Here is a 21,291-nt window from a genome sequence, read left to right on the forward strand (position 1 = left end):
CAATTATTTAGTAACTACTTTTAAATAATAATTTTAGCTAATTTTGGTTTAGAGCTAACATGTTAAATTAATATTTTTTAAAAGGGTCACTTAATTTATAAATTAATTAATTAATACATTAGTAGCTTAATATTAATTTTTTTTTTATTGAAATTGATGTGGATTTGGGTCATAATTCTAACTTTATATTTCTAAAGATACTATTCGAAAGAAATTTATAGTTGTTTTAAATTTTGATGATTGATTCTAGAGAAAATCAAGTAAGTCTATATTCTTCTAAAAAATATATTTAATTAAAAATTATTTAAAAAATTTAAAAGTTATCATGTTAAATCTAAAAATATTTTAATATATTTTTTAACCCTCAACGACAATTTTTAGTAAATTATAAAGTAAGAAGTTATTATTGTATGATAGATTTCATTATTTATTTATGATAATTATTACTTAGTTAAATATGTATAAAGAAAAGTAACATAATTTATTAAAATTTGTATTACGAAATAATAAATACATTCATTAACTTTATTTACTTGAGATATATGGACCTAGCTAAAACAATGTATTGTGCAGAGAATTTAATTATTTTTATTAATTTTATTAATTAATGATTAATTAATTAATTAATATCTTGCTTAATTAATCATTCTTGTTGATCTACTCATCCCTAGTCATATTAGTGGTTATATTTTCTATTCAATTTTATTATTTGATCTTGATTGGAATTTCATGGTTATGTTACTTGCTCCCATACACTCACTTACAGGGGATCAAATTTTTTTATGCAGAGTTTAAAAAAACTATAATATAATTTCACCCTTTTATATTTGAAGAATTAATATATTTTTATATCATGATATTTTCTTAATATTTAGGTATATTTTCGTTATTTTATATATTTTGCATCAATTGACTTAAATTAAAATATAATTCTATATCTAAAAAATTATTATGAAATTTATAAATATATTAAATTTATTAAAAAATATTTTATGAATTTTGATTAAAATTTAAAAGAAATATTACCTTTTTAATCTATTAGAATCATACAATATTTTAATTAAATGTTATATAATCTTAAAAAATATTTATATTGTTGAAAAGTTATCTTTTATTAATATCTATCATACAAAAAAGATAAACATTATTATATACTAAAAGATTAACACACTTTAAAAGATATTTTAATTTTTAAATATAAACGTGTCAAACAATATAATAATACTTTAAAAATTATTTAAATCTTTTTACAGTTTAAATCAAAATTAAGATATAAAGCTGCCTAAAATACCATTATATGGTTGATTGTTGAGGTTTTGCACACAATCTTATATATCAAATTTTAATATTCATAAATTTAATAAAAATAAATACTCTATATTTTAATTTAAATATATTTTTATATTATAAATTCTAGTAAAATTTATCAAGAAAAAGAAAAAGAGAGTGGCTGAAAAAGAGGAGCACTTGGGTCAGAAAAGAAAACAGATTTAAGTTTAACAGTCAAAAACATAAAAGAAAAAGAAAACGATTGCACAAGTAGGTGGCGCGAAAACAACGTCCTTCTCAACGGAAAAACCGTTTCCCTCAAATTTTTTATTCAAATAAAAATTATTTATTTTTCTCTGTTTTATTTCTCTCTCTCTCTCTCTCTCTCCCTCTCTCCTTCTCCACAAAACTCTAATTACTTTGCCGCCCCTCTTCGCCGGAATATTCTTACTTCCGATCACCGCCATCTCCCCGGCTAACCCTTGCAGCCTCCTCCTCCTGCACCTTCTCTTTTTCAGTTCAGAGTTTTATTAAGATTTGTATTTTTATTTTCTTGACAGTTTAAAACAGAGTCGTTGCTACAAAATTTTAGGGTTTTATTGATCCAAGAGCAGTTTGTATTTGAGCCTTTATTCAAGGTCAGATTTTTTTTTTCTTTTGAATTAACTTTTAAATTTTATTTCATCAAGATTTAATTCTTTTTTTTGAAAAAAATCTGTGATTTTAATTTTATGAACGTTGTATTTTTCTGCAATTTCTGAAATGGACAGAGAGATTAAGCCACTGTTTGTGTTGTGTCCTCAAAACTAGAGACATAGAATCCTGTCTAACAATGATAAGTATTATTATTATTATTATTACGTTTATAAATCCTCTGTTAATTTTCTTTTTCAACTGAACTTCCGTGGGGTTCTTTATCATGTCAATCGGTTTTCGTTCTAAATACCCATTTAGTCAAAACATAAATTATAGTTTATATCACATGCTAATGGGGATTCAATTACTTTTTTATTACTAACTTTGGTATTTTTACAGTTAATAATATGAGTTTTTACTGGTTTTAATTTTTCTTTTTCATGGGGATGGACAATGATCTTGATTGCACGTGGTCCTCCATGTTTCTTTCTCATATCCCTAAGAACATCAGCACCTGCAACTTCAATCTTTCTATTTATTTATTAGAACTAAATACATACATGCATACAAATAAAGCATTTTATTTATTTACAGATGTCCTTTTATTTATAGATATATGTATAAATTAAGTAGGTGACAAAACAAGAAAAAACCTGGGTAAAAGACAGTTGAAGTTTTATTGTTATGGTCTCAAGGAAGCTCTCTCTTTGTTTCATTAATTGCATTTGCAGTTTGTTTATCCTTGAGTAACTGTGATTTCTTTATTTATCTGTTTGTTCACTTTGTTTTACTGACAGTATTCTTGTCTAATAATTAATAAATAAAAACTGAAGTTGTTTTATTAATGGGAATCTACAGTTTATCCTGAGATAATTATTTGTGAGATTGAGAATTTACAGTTATTTTAGGGAGAGATTTTCTGAATCTGGTAGTGAGCTTTGAAATAAAGTCGAATTAAATTGTGTATGTATCATGAAAATAGAGAGGAAGAAGGAAACAGTGACGAGTGGGGTAATGTTATACTTGTGTTTGTTTGAGTGAACCTCAATTGCCAGCCCAGCCGACCACGGCAGTCCCGTGAGAGGGACAAAAGGGAAAATTAGTATAAGGCAAAAGAAAAAAAAAAAAAAAAGGTGAAAGAAGAAAAAGAACCAACCCTTCTTATCCTACACACCCTTCTCTCTCTCCGTCTCTCTCTTCACAGTAGTCTAGTCTCTGGTCTTCCCAGTTTCTTCTGGGGGACCCCTAACTCGGCATTTTATTGATACCAGAAAAGAAAAAATTATATAAAAATAAATAAAACAACCTTTAGTGATGACCGTTAGTGCACTTTGTGGCTTCCCCTGGAGTTATCTATGATCCTATCTGCACCTAATGTTGGTTTATCATCCTCATCATTACTATTGCCCAACTTCTGTGTCATGGTCTGATCTGCTTGGACTTGGGGTTTTCTTGATGAAAATTCAGAACCCATTTGCATTTATTTGTTGTGATTCTCAAGTTCATCATCTCTCAGATCTGGGTCTTTGGAAAGATGTACTCTTTTTTCATTTTTCTGTTTCCCTTTTCTTTTCTATTGATTTATTCTTTGCTTTTTCCTTGCCATTCTGTAGTATCTTACTTTTTCTGGTTATGTGCATTTGTGGCAGATTTATTGCTGGGAAAAGTATCTTCTTTTTGAGCAGCTGGTTTGATTCCCTTCAATGTTAGATAAATGAAAGCCTAAGCTGTCAAATGTGGTTCAGTTATGTCGAAAAATCCATCAATGTGGTCTAATTTGGACATTGTTTGATGGATGTATGTGAATCAGAGAAGCACACAGCTGTGGATACCCCAAGACTTCCCTTGGTTCCAGCTCAAAGGAACAGTAATGCACGGTCCACGACCCGCCGCCCTCAGACGAGGGAAATTGGTTCTAGATATAAATCACCAACACCATCTGCTCCTAGGCGTTGTCCATCACCAAACCAATCAAGAACAGTGCCTACTACCTCCCAAGTGGTTCCCAAGAGAGCCAAATCAGCTGAGAGGAGGCGTCCTTCAACTCCACCTTCACCCCCAAGCCCCTCTACACCCGTTTGGGATTCATCTGTTGATATACAGTTGCAATCTAGAAGGCTAAGTTCTGGCAGCCGTTTACCAGAGAGTTTATGGCCTTCTACAATGAGAAGTCTTAGTGTTTCATTTCAGTCGGATGCCATTTCAATTCCAGTCAGCAAGAAGGAAAAACCAGTTAGTAGCATCTCTTCTGATCGCACCTTGCGACCATCTTCAAATGTGGCTCATAAGCAGACCGAAACACCTGCTGGTTCAAGAAAGCCCACACCAGAGAGAAAGAGGAGTCCTCTTAAAGGGAAGAATGTGCAGGATCAATCAGAGAATGCTAAACCTGTGGATGGTTTGCGTACTAGATTGATTGATCAGCATAGATGGCCTAGTAGGACAGGTGGGAAGGTATCTTCCACTTCATTAAATAAAAGTGTGGATCACACTGATAAAACTGTGAAAGCTACATCAACACCAATTGGAATTGGTTTGTCTTCGCTCAGGAGATTGTCTGTTCCTGGTGGTAGCATTAAACCTTTACAGAAATCGGCTAGTGATGCTGCTAGACTATCATATATAGAAGATATAGGCAGGAGAAGGTCTGAAGCAAGTCCTGCAGATGATAGTTTACTGCTGGTATCTGGATCTCAGAAGTTTGTTGCAACAAGTTTATCAGACAGAAGGTCTTTAATAATTCCTGCAGTTAGAACTCAGTCCTTGCCTAGCCCTGGATTGCGCCCTCCATCACCAAGTAGGACCTCCGTTAGAGGTGTCAGTCCATCTCATGCAAGACCATCCACTCCTCCTTCTAGAGGGGTCAGCCCTTCTCGGACAAGGCCGTCAACTGTCTCAAGCCAATCGAGTAGTTCTACTTCGGTTCTTAGTTTTATAGTGGATTTTAAGAAAGGGAAAAAGGGTGGAAACTATATTGAAGACGCTCATCAGATACGGCTATTATACAATAGATATTTGCAGTGGCGATTTGCTAATGCCAGGGCAGAGGCTGTTCTTTACATTCAGAAAAAAACTGCAGAGGTAGGACATAATGCATGTTAATCTGGCTAAATTTTTAAACTTACAGGCCTCCTAAGCTTTTGTTACTAGCATGATTCTCTTGATGACAATTTTCATGTGGGCCTAAACTATCACCGTTTCTTTTATTACGCACTGTAGAACAATCACCTTGCACATAGTAATGAAAGAAAAATCAATTAAAATAGAAAAGATACAGGAGAGACATTTTTGCTATAGAAAAGGATATGTTGAGTTGTTAGAGTATACCTCTTTTCTGGTATGAATAAATTATTTCTCACTTATTCTACACTTGCTATAAACTTTGCTGATGTTTCTTTTGTTAGTGCAGAACTTCAAATTTAGTTATTAATGTAGGTATCCTTCTTATAATATTTTAAATTTCATCGAAATTTTATTGCTTGTGCAGAAAAATCTGTACAATGTCTGGAACAGTACTTTAGCTTTGTGGGATTCAGTAATCAGGAAGAGGATCAGTCTTGAACGGCTGAAACTAGAGCTTAAACTGAGTGCTCTTTTAAATCATCAAGTAACGTTTCTTCTGAATCACAGCAAAATATTTCTGCAAGTTTATCTTTGATCGTCATTAATATAATATGCATTTGTTGAGATGTTTTTGATAGCTTTTAAGATGATATTTTTATTATGTAATCATGTGCCAATTCTTGGTCTTTTTCTTCTTAATGTACAGTTCACTAAAACTATTTAAACTTGGGCTACCTTATCTTCTTCACAGTTGTTTACTCTTTCCTATTTTAGCTGGCGAATGGGGCAAGAAATTTGGAGGGGTGGGGTGTGGTGAGGCAGAGGAGTAGAACATAACCTGAAGCATAGTATACAAGCATTTTGTATGGGCTGGATGTTGTGCACTATGCTTGCTTGCCTAAATAGATATCTATGCATGTATATCTGTGCAGAAATTCTGAAATAGATTCTATACCTAGCAAAGTTAGCATTCCTCATCATTTCTCCAGCTGTTATTGCAAAAAGCTTAGCAACTTCGCAAGACTCCAGAGATTGATAAGTAAGGAGCCATGAGAACAAGAGCTGCCAGTTGTATTGGCGGACTAGTATAGCTAAATCTGGTTGATGTACTAAATAATTTGTATCTTAGGTCCTAGTTTACAGCAAATGAAGGGGTTAGATTCCCAATCTGCGATGGATTCCGAACAAATATTTGCGACTGGTCTCATTTTGGAGAAATCAGCAGAAGTGGTTGGATATTGTTCTTCTCACCAACTACTCAATTCTGTTCATGTTCTATCCTGGTCAACTTGATTTAGGCACGTCAAAAGTATCAGTAGGGCTTTCCTCTGTCACATATCAACAGTATATATACCTTTGACATGGTTGCAATGTCGTAAAAACCATCTGCTCCACTCCTTTTCCTGAGCAGTGTCCACTTATGCTGAAGTTGGGAAATTATGCTGGTAAATTTTAGGGGCACAAATTAGTGCAAATTGTGTTTTAAGGTTTTAAGTACAAGTTCATGTGATTTAGGAGCCATCACATGCAAAGAAGTTCCACCATACACGATGAAAAGATAAAGAAAGAAAATGAACAGAAGTTTGTGAAAGAGAAATTAAGGGTCAAGTAGAAAGTCATTGTTTCAATTAGCATCAGTTAGATTGATGAGTAATCGATCAATATGTGGTAAAGACACTTGAGATGCCTTAACTGTGTGACGGAGAGTTTCTGGAGAATAATGACAGCACTAATTGGGAAGTGAGACTAGGCGGCAAGAGAACAACCAAAGAGCAAAATGAAATGAGATGGGCTGAGGCAGGAAGAAGGTGTATACTAATTATGATTTTATTATGGATGTAGGCCTACATAGGGCTAAATTGCTTAAAAGGAAAAGTCAACGAAGTTAATGCCAGATATGCGGGAAGTTAGGGGAAATTAAATTTTATCTGTTGCATAGGTTTTTTCTTTTCTGCAACAGTTGGAACAAGTGAATTTGTTCCTTAGTTACAGAGAAATTTAGCAGTAATTTTTACTTCTGTGGAATGCTGCACCATCCTTCACTTTCTGCATCTTGTTCCTAGATGAAAATGTATCTCTGAGTATCATGCAGAAGTCTCATTTCACATTCCTGTGGTATAGTTTTATGATAGATGCAAACAAGTGTATTTAAGCAATTGTGTTGGTCATGGCAAAAGGCAAAGTGTTCATATGATATCATTATTCGCTGAAATCATGTTGTATGGTTGAGCCGGGTCCTAAGCTGTTCTTAGATCCAAGAAATATGATTGTCAATCTTAGCTTTCCAAATTATAGGATGAAATTGATGACGACATTCTTAATGCTGTCCAAATAGAAAAGAAATCTTTACATAAGAAATTTTTTGTGACAAACTTTAATCCTAGATCACTCTTTGGAGAGTTAACTTTCAACTTTCTGTTCTGTTCCAAACTTCCGTTGTTTGTTTTAAACCATGAACTTTGCCATTTGTTTTATCAGTTCATAGTTATGCTATTATTAATTGCCTCAGTGATTGATTCAGATGGCCTACCTAGATGAATGGGCTTTTCTCGAAAGGGATCATGTAAGCTCTTTATCCGGGGCTGTGGAAGATTTGGAGGCAACCACTCTTCGTATTCCTGTGACTGGAGGGGCAAAGGTATGTTTTGCTGTAGAAGATCACTAGAGTTGATTTCTGAAGAGACCAAATTTTGTCATCTTATTCATTTTTACATTTTTCAGGCAGATATAGACTCTTTGAAGGTTGCCACTTGCTCAGCTGTTGATGTCATGCAGGCAATAGGGTCATCCATATGTTCTTTACTCTCAAAGGTGAGATACATGTCTTAGCACTCTCTCTCTCCCATACATACACTGTTTAATTCATGTGTAAAGTGTAATGGCATAGTCGTCCACAATTTGCTTGGGACGAAGGCTTTGTTGAGTTGAGTTGTAAAGCATAATGCTGAATTTGGCTTCGCTTAATTCTCTTTTGAGCTATTTGTTTGTTTTATCATTATCTGTACCACGCTGCTCATCATAATGCAATTAATTCTGTGGCGGTTCTAGAATTATTTATTATCACTATTACTAATAAATTATAAGAAATATCTCAAAGATTCTGATGTGTAAATCATCTGCTTGTTTGTGGAGCCAAGCCTACATCTTGTTGAAATCAGTAGAACAGGATTTGAAGGATTAATGTCTCGATATTATAGGTCTTAAGAGATATTCACTGTCTGTGGTTCACATCACATCTCACTACTGCTTCAGTAGAATACTTTAGCAGATAAGCTTATATCCCAAATTCAAGTGGTTATAAGATTTTTGTGCAGGTGTTTTGAAGACTTAATCAAAGTCGTAGGATCTTCAAAGATGTGTAGCTCCTCAGTTTGGAAAGATCCCTGGTTTTAACTTTGAAAGTGATATCTATATAGAAACTCTGTTTGAAACACCAAATTGGATGATGGATAGTCACTTATAGCTACTTGGAAGCGTTAATTTCATGGCCTTTGACCTTGATACGAAACTTTTGAGGTGCTAGTTCATCTAGTTTGTCGTTCATGCAACCAGCAACATATAAATGCTGCATTCAATATTTTGCTCCAGTTGTCATATCAACTATATACCAAAATAAGTTAAATGTTATTCAAGAACAAGTTTGAAAAAGCCAAAACTTGAGGCATACATATGATGCTGGAAATCTGGTCAGAATGGTCTTGTATTCGTCTGAAACATTCAGTAAACCAATAATATTTGGTTTATTTAACCATGTTTTGATGATTTATGGAGACTGGTGTTTAGGACTTCCATTTCTACTGTTCATTCTGAAATTTCTATCGTTTGTGTACAGAGAAGCAAAACTTAGAACCTACATACTAAGTGAAACTCATAGTTATAAAGCACAAATTATTTATGACTTTTTGTGCATGCTATGCCGCATTTAGAGTACCGAGGTTCACCTTTTTTCTCTTTTCAGTCTTTTTATTTGAAGCAATGGCATATGCTTGTTTGTGATTTACAATTCTTATTACAGCCTGAATTCTTACATAAGCTTCAGATTTAAAGTTCTCAATCATATTTGTATATCAATTCTCAACTCTTGTTCCTAACAATGTGGTATAGGTGGAGGGGGTGAATGTGTTGGTTTCTGAGCTTGCTATTGTAGCAGCAGAAGAGAAAGCTATGCTTGATGAGTGTGAAGCGCTATTGGCTTCAACAGCAGCTTTGCAGGTGAGAGTAGTGATATATGGTTCTAGAACTTTATGCTTATGGTTACAGTAAAGAAAAAAAATAGTTACAAAGTTGAGCACTATAAACGTACATCGGTTGTGAGATAATCAATTCTGAAAGTCACATATACTAGTCCATCAAAGTAATGCAATAAAGAAGAATTTCTACAGTTAACCATTAAAGTTACTGCAAAATTAATTCTCAGCTGAGTCGCTACATATGTCCTTCTATGCGTTCTTTCTGGTTTTGCTTCATTATAAAACACTCTCCATTGGATCTGTTGGCTTCTCGATGCCGACCACTACATAGGAGCGATAGCGAAGCACTCCAACTAGATAGCCTTAGAACTATCAAGGAAAGAATGATTATAAGCTATTATACTTCCAGGGAGCACTTTATTAGCTATAAACCTATTGTTAATTATCTTGGATGTTTTTGAAGCTATCTTTTACCAGTTATTGGTATTATCGTTTGGTTCTTGTTGTGTGAGGACTAAAATTGCTAAATCTTAATAGCAGGTACAAAGTATATGTGTTGGCAAAGTTGAGGGGTTTTTTTGTGATTAATCTTTTTTGTGTTACTTTTTGAGTCTGAGCTTGTGTTGCTTTTGAGAAGGAGAAATAAGTTTGTTAGCTGATCCATACAGTAAATCTCCTGTTTATAAGAAAATTGAAACATCAAATTCTCTTTCCTTGGATTTACCAAAAGTTAACGTGAGTTGCAAGTATTTCTTGGTTATGATTGAAAACTGGTTTGAGCAACTCCCACAGGCCACAATTACACTGTTCAAATAAAACAAAAGAATTGATATTCAGTGAGATGGAAGACAAGTTCACTGTCTTTACATGGATTTGGAAAATTTCTCTCATCTGTTACTGATGATATGGCAGTTTGACATGCTTTAATATGTTTGCTATTTCCCTGGCAGTCATGTCTGTTTGTTCTAGAATTGATCTTGCACTCATTTTCAAGTGCAAGGATGAAGTTGCTCAGCGAATTAACCAGTCTGTAATAAAGCCAGTTCTTTTGGATTATGTTAGTGAAATAACGTGGCTTCGGAGGATCATTACAGTAGGCGTTAAATGGTTGAGGTTGACTGGTTTCGATTATTCAGTATGGTTCAGGCATGGCATTGCTAACTTGGTATGGCTGGATAATAAAAGTAGATGTGGGCTGAACCATTACAGGCTGTCCTGTTTCATTCTGTAGTTATGCATCCACTAGTCTCTTTCTTTTGTGTTGTCGCAATTCCATTGTTTGTGCATGTGGCTAATCTGGAATGTCCTCTATCAGGCTTTGCTGGCCTATATTTCTCATCATTACTTACATTCATTGCTTAAAGGGAGATTCATCTTGCTAGAAAATATTTATTCTAGAATATGAAATCAATCAAATTAGCTTTTTATCTATCTTGGTACACTCTTATAAAGCATTTATATATGATTGCCTTCTTTGCCATCAAGCAGGTTGAAGAATTCAGCATTTGCACCCATCTCATTCAAACGAAACATGTGCTTGAGAATCAACCCATCTTGGCGGCGAAAGGCTCTCAATGGCTGCCAACTTAACCTTAAAATGAAGTTTCAGCAGAGATAAATCAGTCTTCAGTGATCTCATTAAAATGTAAATTGATTTTTTTTTTTTTTACTTTTTCACTTTTTTTATTAAATCTTTTAACTTATTGGGGTTAATTCTTTTTCTTTTATTATTTTTTTTTCTTTCTTTTCTTTTTTAAAAATTGAGCTGCTGGCTCCACTTTTTCCACGTGTAATTTTTTTGTACTATGCATATGAAAAGTAAAATGGATAAAAGAAGAAAAAGAAGAATGCAGTATTCAAGTTTCTTTTGTAGATGCATGGCAACAACTGCGGGTTTCTAACCCACTACTTGTGTTGATATCTCAATGCTATTGCAACTGAAATCAATATAATCACAATCTCTAAAGAAAATGGACTCCTCTCATAGAAATTGATCAAGTCTTTAATTGCGTTTAGAGAAAAGAAAAGAAAAAAAGAAAGAAAGAGAAAGAGAAAGGAGACAGAATGACAGCCTGGGAGTCTAGGAAAACAGGTCCAAGATGCCAAACCTCTTCTTACATTTGAAATTGGACAATGTCATAGAGCAGAGATGAGTAATCTGTCTCAAGCCCAGCTGGTTCCAGCCTCGAGCACAGGTCTAATAACACCAAAGTTTCAGGGCCTGATAAAGCGCACCCAAGCCTGCATTTCTGATCAGGTTTGCGTACTCGATAAATTTCCCACTGTACACACTTTTCTGAGGAATTGGGGGATAGATGTTAGGATGACGTATTGTGTTTCCCGCCCCTTTCTCAAACTATGAAGAACTATTGTAACTAAAAATACCGGTAACTAATGTCTTTGAAAAGCATAATATCAACAACTTGTGCTCCTCATACTCGCCATTTCTTCCTCAATCTCCTCAATAAATCCACTACTCTTTCGCACTTAACCCAACTCCACGCCCACCTCCTCCTTCACGGTCTCCAAAACGACATCGCAGTTGCCACAAAACTCACCCATAAACTCTTTAATTTTAACGCCACCAGCCACGCTTCTGCCCTATTCTTCACCATTCCAAAACCAGACCTTTTCCTCTTCAATGTCCTCATAAAAGGCTTCTCCAACAATAACTCTCCTTTATCTGCGATTTCCCTGTTTACCCATTTGAGAAAAAGCACTGATCTTTACCCCGATAACTTTACTTATGCTTTTGTTGTATCTGCCGCTAGGAATTTTGGGGATGCAAAGATTGGGTTTTCACTGCACGGGAGGGTTATTGTTGATGGGCTTAGTTCAGATTTATTTGTTGGATCTGCTCTTGTTGATATGTATTTTAAACTTTCTCGCGAGGATATTGCACTTAAAGTGTTTGATAAGTTGCCTGAGAGAGATACTATTTTATATAACACAATGATTTCCGGGTTGGTGAGAGTTTGTTGTTATGAGGACTCTATTAGACTTTTTAAGTATATGATTTCCGGTAATGGACCTCAGTTTGATTCAACTACAGTTATTGCTGTATTGCCTGCTTTAGCTGAATTACAGGAGTTGAGATTAGGGACGGAGATTCAATGTTTGGCTATCAAGCTTGGTTTTCTTTCTCATATTTCTGTGGTTACGGGTTTGATTTCATTGTATTCAAAATGTGGGGATGTCGATACTGCCAGTATATTGTTTACGGATATCGGTAGAAAAGATTTGATATCTTATAATGCTATGATATCTGGGCTTACTTTCAATGGTGAGACAGAGTCTTCAGTGAGATTGTTTGAAGAATGGCTTGATTCTGGAGAGAAGGTTAATTCCAGCTCAATTGTTGGGTTGATTCCTGTATATTGCCCTTTTGGTTATTTACCTCTTACTAACTGCATTCATGGTTTTGGTGTCAAATCTGGTATTGTTTCCCATTCTTCTGTTGCAACTGCATTGACTACAGTATATAGTAGGTTAAATGAAATGGAAGCAGCACGTCAGTTATTTGATGAATCTTCAGAGAAAACTTTAGCTTCTTGGAATGCCATGATAGCAGGTTATACACAAAATGGTGCAACAGAAAAGGCAATTTCTCTTTTCCAGGAAATGCAGATGTATAATATCAGTCCAAATCCTGTCACAGTTACAAGTATTCTTTCAGCTTGTGCTCAACTTGGAGCCTTGACTCTAGGAAAATGGATTCATGGTTTAGTTAAGTTTAAGAGCTTTGAGTACAATGTATATGTTTCAACTGCTTTAATTGATATGTATGCAAAGTGTGGAAGCATTTTGGAGGCTCGTCGGTTATTTGACTCTATGCCAGAGAAGAATGAGGTAACTTGGAATGCCATAATATCTGGATATGGTCTTCATGGGCTTGGACAGGAAGCTCTAAAACTCTTCTATGAGATGCTGAATTGCGGTATTCAACCAACTAGAGTCACTTTTCTTTCTGTATTATATGCATGCAGTCATGCTGGTTTAGTAAGAGAAGGAGATGAAATCTTCCATAGCATGGTCCGTGACTATGGTTTTGTACCCTTAGCTGAGCATTATGCATGCATGGTTGACATCCTTGGTCGAGCTGGACAATTGAAACGTGCTTTGGAATTTATCAAGGGAATGCCAGTTGATCCAGGTCCTCCTGTATGGGGCGCATTGCTTGGTGCATGCATGATTCACAAGGACACTAACCTAGCCCGTGTGGCTTCTGAAAGGCTATTTGAATTGGACCCACAAAACATGGGTTACTACGTCTTGATGTCAAATGTTTACTCTGCTGAAAGGAACTATCGACGCGCTGCTTTGGTGAGACAAACAGCTAAAAATAGAAAGCTGACGAAGACTCCTGGCTGCACCTTAATCGAGGTTGGCCAGGTTCCACATGTCTTCACATCTGGTGACTGGTCTCATACACAATCAACAGCAATCTATGCAGAGCTAGAGAGATTAACTGGAAAGATGAAGGAGGCTGGATTTCAGCCAGAGACTGACACTGCTTTGCATGATGTAGAGGAGGAAGAGAAAGAACTAATGATGAAAGTTCACAGTGAGAAGTTAGCCATTGCTTTTGGCCTTATTTCCACTGCACCTGGAACCGAAATTAGGATTATAAAGAATTTACGTGTTTGTTTAGACTGTCATACTGCAACCAAGTTTATATCTAAGATCACAGAGAGGGTTATAGTGGTCAGGGATGCTAATAGGTTCCATCATTTCAAGGATGGCGTGTGTTCTTGTGGAGATTATTGGTGATAAAATTGGACTAAAGTTTGTGAGTTTAGAACAATCAACATTTATGAGGTTAGAACCATCACTTAATGCAGTTCCATCTTCATTTCTTCTGATTTTGTAGCACTAAAAACAGGGTAGTGACAATGTCATTTTCAGATGCATGTCACTAAACTCCTAATTATTGATGAAGATATCATGAAGATATTGTGTAAATGTTATGGACTACCAGTACTATTTTATGCTTACATTCTGTGTTAATTGCTTGATGGAAGAATAAAAATCACTTAGAACATGCCAAAGCACTTAATAGGATCTAACAGTATTTTCTGTTTTGTTGCTTTACCTTTATATTCAGATTCCATTGGCCGGAAATGAGGAAGTTCGAAGCCCATTCAATCATTGGTTCTGTTCAGATGCTTATCAAGTAATGTTTAAGGCATTTTGATCCATCATCTTGTTGAAGAACATTGTGAGTCTTCTTTATCAAGAATGGTTTCGCCAAAATCGTTCACCATGCATTTTATAAGCTATTGCACATTATAGGAAATTCTGTCCGAGTAATCCATGTATCATTTCTTAAAATTGAACTATAATATCCTTCGGAAAAGAAGCTGTCTGTTTTGGTGTTCCTTTCATAGTGTGTACATGTACCAATGTGGAAAATTATATTTAAAGAATAATTGAGCAATAGGTGTATCGATAATTAGTTATGGGAAGGCGCTAGCAATTGTTTAGAGGTTGGGCAAGTATGAAACTCGGAATTATTCTGCAATACTTGGGGTAGTTGGTCAGAACAAAAATGTGAGAATCAAATCTTTCACTTCAATTACAAAACTTGGTTCATTACAAATTGCTACACAAAGAATTTCACTCTAGCTTTATTCCTTCTGCATCTCCAATTTTTCGATTCATGCATCATATATGATACTTGTATAAGCAAGACTGTACATGCTTTTCCCAGAGATGCACATATCAAAGAAGAAAAGGTATACAAACTTCTCAGCAGTTGATTCCACATTGCTTGGTGTCAGGTCCCTTGGTTTTCATGACAAATGGGTCTATTCGAACCCAAAGCAAGGAGAAGATCGAAGCCAAGAGGACTGACCAGATAACAACAATGGTTGGTGTTCTGTTTTGCCGCCCCATTAGACCTTTCAGGAATGGGTAAAGATGGACAATCACCCAGAAGGCAAAGAAGAGCTTCCCAAATAGAGGGCCCCATGATTGGTATCCATTGTTTATAGCGTCTGAGACTCCAGCAACAACTCCTACAAGGTTGATGATTAAGATGGTAGTCGGTGGTATCAGGAGGGTTGTCCATTTAAATGCATATAGTTCAGCAAAATCCTCATCATCAGTTGCCTTTGAAGTGACTGTGAAGTTTGTGTCAATACCAGCTAAAACCTTCAGAAGACCTTGCACAACAGCAAAGAGGTGAGCTGATATACCACCAATGACCCAGAATTGCTCATTTCTCCACCATTCTTCAATGCTCACTCCACTCCATCTTAATTCGAGAATACCCGTGCCAAAAATTGATAGGAACAGAGCAATGAAGAATAGACTTGCAAAGGTGCTTATCTGGATTGTAAACAAATCAGAAACAGGTTAACTAACAAAGTTACTAACATTTGAGAATTCATTATGAATCTCATGTGTTAAGCTAATGCTGAAGATTAATTTCAACTGATGGATAAAATTTATTGTATCTTCTGGAGCTCTGCATGTTGTATATAGTAATTTTTTGCTTAAGATTCAGTAGACAAAAGCAGTTTTCATTTACCTCTGGCATGATAAATTTGTCAGTCAGCAAGCAAATGGCAGGAAGGGTACAATAGGCAAGAAGTGGCAAGGAGGTGAAAGGATAGACAGTTGTATTCACATATGCAAATCTCTCAAGCCACTTGAGCTTTCCTTCTTTGTAGCCATACCAGCAAGGGCTGTGACGACTAAAGAATATCTCAACGGAACCAAGAGCCCATCGAAGCACTTGATTGAGCCGATCTGACAAGTTGATGGGAGCTGAACCCTTAAATGCAGGTAACTTTGGCATGCAGTAGATGGACCTCCATCCACGGCAATGCATCTTGAAACCCGTAAGGATATCCTCTGTAATTGATCCATAAATCCAGCCCAGCTGCAGAGGTAAAAGTAACATTATTCAAGTGATTAGAAGTTTTACCTGAAATAGCTATGAGAGGATCGTGACTAATGATACCTCAAGTCCCCAGTCGGTCTTGTCCTCATAGCCACAACTGATGACGTGGATGGCTTCTTTAAGCAGAGCTGCAGGACTGGAGGAAGGAGGAACACCACCTTCTTCCATTAAAGTTGAAGTCACAAAAATTGCCGACTTCCCGAATTTCTTCTCAAAATTCATCTGTGACATTAAGAGCTGCTTGTCATCCTCTCCTGAAGAAGAAGAAGATGAACAGGTCAGGATTTTTGGGGGAAGGAAAATTTGAGAAGCAAGTGACAAGTAGAAGAGTTATTAGTGAGCTATTGCTTTTGACCACCTTCAAGATTTGCAACTTCTCCATTTGCACCTTGCTTAGCATTCTTCTTTTTGCGGCGTCCAAGACATGGACAGCAGTCACACATTACCATCTTTGGGCGCTTGGGGCCCTTTGGAGGTAAATAACCATACAAAGCTTGCCTTCTGAAAACACATCCTGTCCCGACATATACTGGACCCTGAATTCCATCTAGACCTTTCATGTTAATCTGCAGGAACAGAAAGAACAACAAATATTAGTTGATTTCCTTCTCTGCACAATTTTTACGGGATAAAAGGAGAATTTATATACAAAGAAAGGACTTACATCAAAGAAAACAGTGTTTCTGTTTGCATATCGATCGTGTCTATCAATACCATCAAATCTTTGAGGAAACTGTACATAGCAAACTTTCTTTCCAATCTGAGGATCCATCAAGAAACACATGGCTTCTCGGACGGCCTTGCTGTTATTTATATAATGATCACAATCCAAGTTCAGCATGAAAGGTGCATTGGTGAGTACGGCGGAGACTCGAATCTGAGAAATTCCAAACAAGTTATATTAGTTATTGCTACTTGCTAGGGTGAGTGAATATAAAAAGTTTAAGGTTGTTTTGACAGTTTATTTAGTTTACCAGGGCATTCATGGCACCGGCTTTCTTGTGATGTGCAAATCCAGGCCTTTTCTCACGAGAGACATAAACAAGGCGAGGAAGCTCATTCCCTTCAACATCATGGCCTCCACTATGACCAAGAAACACTTGAATCATACCAGGATGATCCTTGGTATTGTTTCCAGGCCATGGAGTTCCATCTTGCATAATCCACCCCTCTGGAGGAACCTTCTGTGCTTTTGCTACAATAGCATTGATCCGAACCTTGAATTCTTCATATTCTCTCTGTCAAAGGCAAGAACATCATGATACATTAACCAAAACAGCTCCAAGTCTTACAATGCTGTCAAAATAATCCTAATTATTTGGGTAGGCTATATCGCAAACCTTCATAGCTCTACGTTCTTTAACAAATGTAGGCTGCACTTTGTCCTTGAGATAATCCACCTTCAAAGTGAAGTACATCTCAGGTGCTCGAGGCTCGATGTTGAACTTCTTGCAGAATGGAACCCATTTCCGAGCAAATTCAGCAGTTTCAGACATGGCTTCAAAGGTGCACATGGAAGCACCGTCATCAGAGAGGTAGCATGAGATCTTCTCTACTGGGTAGTCCACAGATAAGATTGAGAGAAGTGTATTTGCAGTCACAAGAGGGGGCTCCTTCATTGGATCCACAGTACTGACGAAGAAATCCACAGGAGCTAGCATATTGGGCTCACCTTCCCGCTCATATCTGCATTACACAACTTATCAGTGCTAAATCTAGACACAGAAGGTTAGGTCATGCCATATATTAGCTTCTGTGTGTATCTCTGACATTATACATTTCTCGACTAAGGTATCTTTTCGGTGTGATTAGGCTTAATTACTATGAATCTCTTCATAGTTCGATTCGGTTCAACGGGACGAAGGTCCATTTCTAAAGTGGGTTGCACTTGGAAAATACTCCTTTAGAAGCTCGTGTATTCTTTTATTTCGGAAAAAAGAAAAAAACATAAATATCTTTTTTTTAATTAAATTTACGGTTTGATTTATTTGTTTTTTTATTTTTACTGACTTAAAATATTATAAATATGGATTTTTAACTTTTTTTTCCCAAATTTATAATTGTCTTTTTTTCCATTTTTTTTTAATAAAACAACTAAAACGACTGAAAAACAATTAAAAATAATTAGAAAAATAATTTAAAAATAACAAAATAATAATTACACTGTAAATTTAAAAAGAAAAATAATATTTTTAAAAATAAATCTTTTGTTGATTTTAATATATTTTTAACAATTTTCTATTTTTATATATTTTTATTTTTGAATAAGTTAGGCTTATGATTTAAATATGGGCAATAAAATTTCAGGCTCAATTTAGTCTGGGTTTATGATAATGAATAGAAAAATAATATATACTGTAAGTGATTTATATTTTAATATTAAATAATTTACATATATGATTAATTAATTAAAATTAATAATATATGTTAATCTTAGACACAACCTTATTCCATACGCAATCATAGCCACAACACTTCAATAGTGTATTCTCTATGCCAATCAGTTTCTTTTTTTTTTTTTTTTTTTTTTTTTTCAATGACATAAAACTTTGATCCTAATAATGTTAATCATAAGTTAACTAAAGAAACTTCGGTAGGTATTAAGTCAATATAGAGAGAGGTGTACCTGAGAGAAAGGCGATCGAGATAGGTCTCCCGATCAATTGGTAGCCACTTGGGGAACTGATCAAGAATCCATGAAATCGCAAACCAAATTTCACAGGTGACAGAAGTTAGCCAGAGACCAATAGCATCATGTACAGGGTTCATAAGTCTATAACGAAGAAAGAACGCCAATATCACAAGGCGAGCTACAATAATCATTCTGTAAGGGTTGATCTTGCTTGATGCAATTGGTACTTTTCTTGACAGTGGCTGCCTTGTCTCATCCAACCTGCAACGCACAGTTTTTCCATTATGAAACTTGAGAAAATGCAAACAGAAATGTTATTTCTTGTAATTATAGTTGTCAACAGCAATACCAAACACAATCATAAGAAGGTGGCAAGAAACTTACGTGGCTGCATCAGGGTCATCATCTTCAGGTCCCAGACTGCCCTGCTGCAGTTTCCAGTCATCCATCCTTTCCTTCCACCCTCCTTCTTTCTTTTCATCCCATCTTGCACTTCCTGTTTCATGCAAAAATACTCAGATATTAGAAAATGATAAAGTTTTCATATATATATATTTGCCAAGAAATATATGCTTATATACCAGGCTCAGAAACTGGATATGGGTGCACCCTTTTATGAAGTGAAGAAGCCAACATCTGATCTCCATAAGATCCGACAGGGAACTCTCCACTCACCTGCATGTGCATGTTTACATATTCATGTCTTTAAAGCTGTAGAAAGATCGATCCATTGAATCGAAATAAAAGCGAAACAAACAATCTGATCTGAACTATTTTTCTTATTTTTTTATCTTATTTTTTTTTCTGTTGTTGTTGCTTACAGGTCTTGATCTGCCACCAGCTATAACAGGTGGGATTTGGGTATTTATTTCTTCATCGTCACGACCTCTTCCATAAGTCATCTTCCCATGAAGCATTGCTTCTGTAAGATGCTTGTTCTTGTCCTGCTCATTTTCAATGTTGAACTCATGCTCAATATCATCTGTATCCTCTTCGTCGTCATCTCCTGCCACCCTGGGACTCCCTGTGCAACATTTTCTCCAACAGAATTAATCGGAGAAATTAAATAGGTTGGAACGACATCCAAGAAAAAATATATATATCATTAATATTTTGTATGCATATATGTATGTAGTACCCTTAAGACGCTTGTATCTAGTTTTGCACTGAGGGCAAACTTGGGTCCCTTCTCTCCTTTCATACTCATAACAAGGCCTACAAGCAGGAAAACCACACTCATTGCAAGCTACGAACAAATCTCCATCAACTGTTAATCCAATTTCATCACCACATATCTCACAAACTTGACCATCCAAGTTCTTTAATGGCTTATGCTGCACAATCACAAGAAACCCACCAAAAAAGAAAAGAAGAAAAAGTAAATTAATATGCCAAACGGAGAGTTAATTAAGCACCAAACATGAAGGGCTTTTCTTTGCTGTACCTCTTCATGTCCATGAATGACAACAAGCTCGTTCCGGTTATGAGAGCCGGCAACAAGTCCAGCGCCTGCTTCCATGGCGAATGGAGAGAAGGGAAAGAGAGAAGTGAGTTTAGGAATGGGTGGTGAAAGAGTGTTTCTTTTTATTTAATGAAAGAAAAAGGGTAGTAGGGTAAAGAAGGTGGAAAACCTCTCACCTAATGCGTCCGGGTAAGGAAAGGGGGTGGTGGTGTGGGCAGTTAGTTGCAGAGTCGCCATTGCCCTAAAGCTAAGCTTCGTTCTAATATCTTTTCAACTAACCTAATACATTTCTTCTTCCTCTTCTTTTATGGTGGTTCTTAATTTGTCTTTTCTTTTTCTTTTTCTTTTTTTTGTTCAACGCCCATCTTGTCAATTTTTGTATATAGTTACTTGCGTTTCTAAGAAAATATTTACCAAAGGTATATCCCTTTATAAATTAACACCAATTACTATTTGACATTTTAAAATGGTGAAATTTGGTGTTAGATTGAACACACAACGTTCTTTTTTATATTTTAGTACACTCTTAGATTTTTTGCTAAATTAAGCTTTTAAACTTAAAATCGGAATAACTAAACTCTTAAATTAAATAATGTAAAATAATTAAACCCCTCTATACAACTCCGTTATTATTATCGTTAATTCTTTTGGTAAAAAATACAATAATCGCTTAAATTTTGGTTATAACTAAATTAAGCTCTTAAATTTTAAGTTAGAATAATTAAGCTCTTAAACTAAATAATATTGAACAATTAAGCCTCTCTATGCAACTTCGTTACTATTATCATTAATTATTTTTATTGATAATGACCTACATCAAATGACAACCAATAGTATAAAGACACCTTGTTTACAAATTCTATTTGATATTTCTTAAAAATAAAAGAAAATAAAAAGATAATACAAAAATTAAAATAATTATTTCAATAAAAAATAGAAAAAAAAAACCTACATTTTCACACCTAGGTTTTATCTTAACTCTTTCATTTTCATGCCTAGGTTCTATCTTCTTTTCTGTTCAAATAATTATTTTAATTTTTGTATTATTGTTTATTTTGTATTATTTTTTCAGAAATATAAAAAATAGAATTTATAATTTAGGTGTTTTTATGCTATTAATTGCCATTTTATG

At 35.3% G+C, this 21,291-nt stretch overlaps 3 protein-coding genes across 5 annotated transcripts; 2 read left to right on the forward strand and 1 right to left on the reverse strand.

The window, feature by feature from the left end:
- Positions 1 to 1,536: 1,536 nt before the first annotated feature.
- LOC8270713 (AUGMIN subunit 8) lies at positions 1,537 to 11,018 on the forward strand. 2 transcript variants are annotated; one of them, XM_015727822.3, is made up of 7 exons: positions 1,537 to 1,907; positions 3,555 to 4,986; positions 5,393 to 5,512; positions 7,490 to 7,606; positions 7,690 to 7,779; positions 9,073 to 9,180; positions 10,647 to 11,018. In XM_015727822.3, the coding sequence occupies exons 2-7, from the start codon at positions 3,697 to 3,699 to the stop codon at positions 10,746 to 10,748; spliced, it is 1,827 nt and encodes a 608-aa protein (XP_015583308.2). In that variant the 5' UTR covers positions 1,537 to 1,907; positions 3,555 to 3,696; the 3' UTR covers positions 10,749 to 11,018. The 2 variants fall into 2 exon arrangements, with proteins under 2 accessions (XP_015583308.2, XP_002533230.2); XM_002533184.4 differs by lacking the exon at positions 1,537 to 1,907 and adding an exon at positions 1,927 to 3,441.
- A 143-nt stretch (positions 11,019 to 11,161) lies between these two features.
- LOC8270712 (pentatricopeptide repeat-containing protein At4g30700) lies at positions 11,162 to 18,052 on the forward strand. 2 transcript variants are annotated; one of them, XM_015727821.3, is made up of 3 exons: positions 11,162 to 13,976; positions 14,263 to 14,376; positions 14,869 to 18,052. In XM_015727821.3, exon 1 carries the CDS (start codon positions 11,553 to 11,555, stop codon positions 13,926 to 13,928), a length of 2,376 nt encoding a protein of 791 aa, XP_015583307.2. In that variant the 5' UTR covers positions 11,162 to 11,552; the 3' UTR covers positions 13,929 to 13,976; positions 14,263 to 14,376; positions 14,869 to 18,052. The 2 variants fall into 2 exon arrangements, with proteins under 2 accessions (XP_015583307.2, XP_015583306.2); XM_015727820.3 differs by having other exon boundaries at positions 14,939 to 18,052.
- On the reverse strand, positions 14,708 to 20,302 carry LOC8270711 (cellulose synthase A catalytic subunit 7 [UDP-forming]). The gene is made up of 13 exons (XM_048372447.1): positions 20,142 to 20,302; positions 19,836 to 20,031; positions 19,519 to 19,721; positions 19,279 to 19,372; positions 19,082 to 19,193; positions 18,692 to 18,958; positions 17,406 to 17,751; positions 17,040 to 17,303; positions 16,730 to 16,942; positions 16,424 to 16,631; positions 16,126 to 16,319; positions 15,691 to 16,044; positions 14,708 to 15,488 (listed from the first exon to the last, which is right to left on the reverse strand). Exons 1-13 carry the CDS (start codon positions 20,214 to 20,216, stop codon positions 14,907 to 14,909), a joined length of 3,108 nt encoding a protein of 1,035 aa, XP_048228404.1. The 5' UTR covers positions 20,217 to 20,302; the 3' UTR covers positions 14,708 to 14,906.
- Positions 20,303 to 21,291: the final 989 nt, after the last annotated feature.

Source organism: Ricinus communis, chromosome 3 (genome assembly GCF_019578655.1).
Source record: "Ricinus communis isolate WT05 ecotype wild-type chromosome 3, ASM1957865v1, whole genome shotgun sequence".
NCBI lineage: Eukaryota > Viridiplantae > Streptophyta > Magnoliopsida > Malpighiales > Euphorbiaceae > Ricinus > Ricinus communis.

What these genes read in the sequence shown, in the direction of transcription:
- LOC8270711 (XM_048372447.1), bottom strand. Translation starts at nt 20,216, where the DNA reads ATGGAAGCAGGCGCTGGACTTGTTGCCGGCTCTCATAACCGGAACGAG. An exon ending in ATATCCAGTTTCTGAGCCTG is followed by an intron (nt 19,194 to 19,278) that starts GTATATAAGCAT and finishes TGCATGAAACAG; the next exon opens with GAAGTGCAAGATGGGATGAA. An exon ending in AGAAGTTGCAAATCTTGAAG is followed by an intron (nt 16,320 to 16,423) that starts GTGGTCAAAAGC and finishes CTTCTTCTTCAG; the next exon opens with GAGAGGATGACAAGCAGCTC.
- LOC8270712 (XM_015727821.3), top strand. Translation starts at nt 11,553, where the DNA reads ATGTCTTTGAAAAGCATAATATCAACAACTTGTGCTCCTCATACTCGC.
- LOC8270713 (XM_015727822.3), top strand. Translation starts at nt 3,697, where the DNA reads ATGGATGTATGTGAATCAGAGAAGCACACAGCTGTGGATACCCCAAGA. An exon ending in TATGTTCTTTACTCTCAAAG is followed by an intron (nt 7,780 to 9,072) that starts GTGAGATACATG and finishes AATGTGGTATAG; the next exon opens with GTGGAGGGGGTGAATGTGTT. An exon ending in CTTCAACAGCAGCTTTGCAG is followed by an intron (nt 9,181 to 10,646) that starts GTGAGAGTAGTG and finishes GCCATCAAGCAG; the next exon opens with GTTGAAGAATTCAGCATTTG.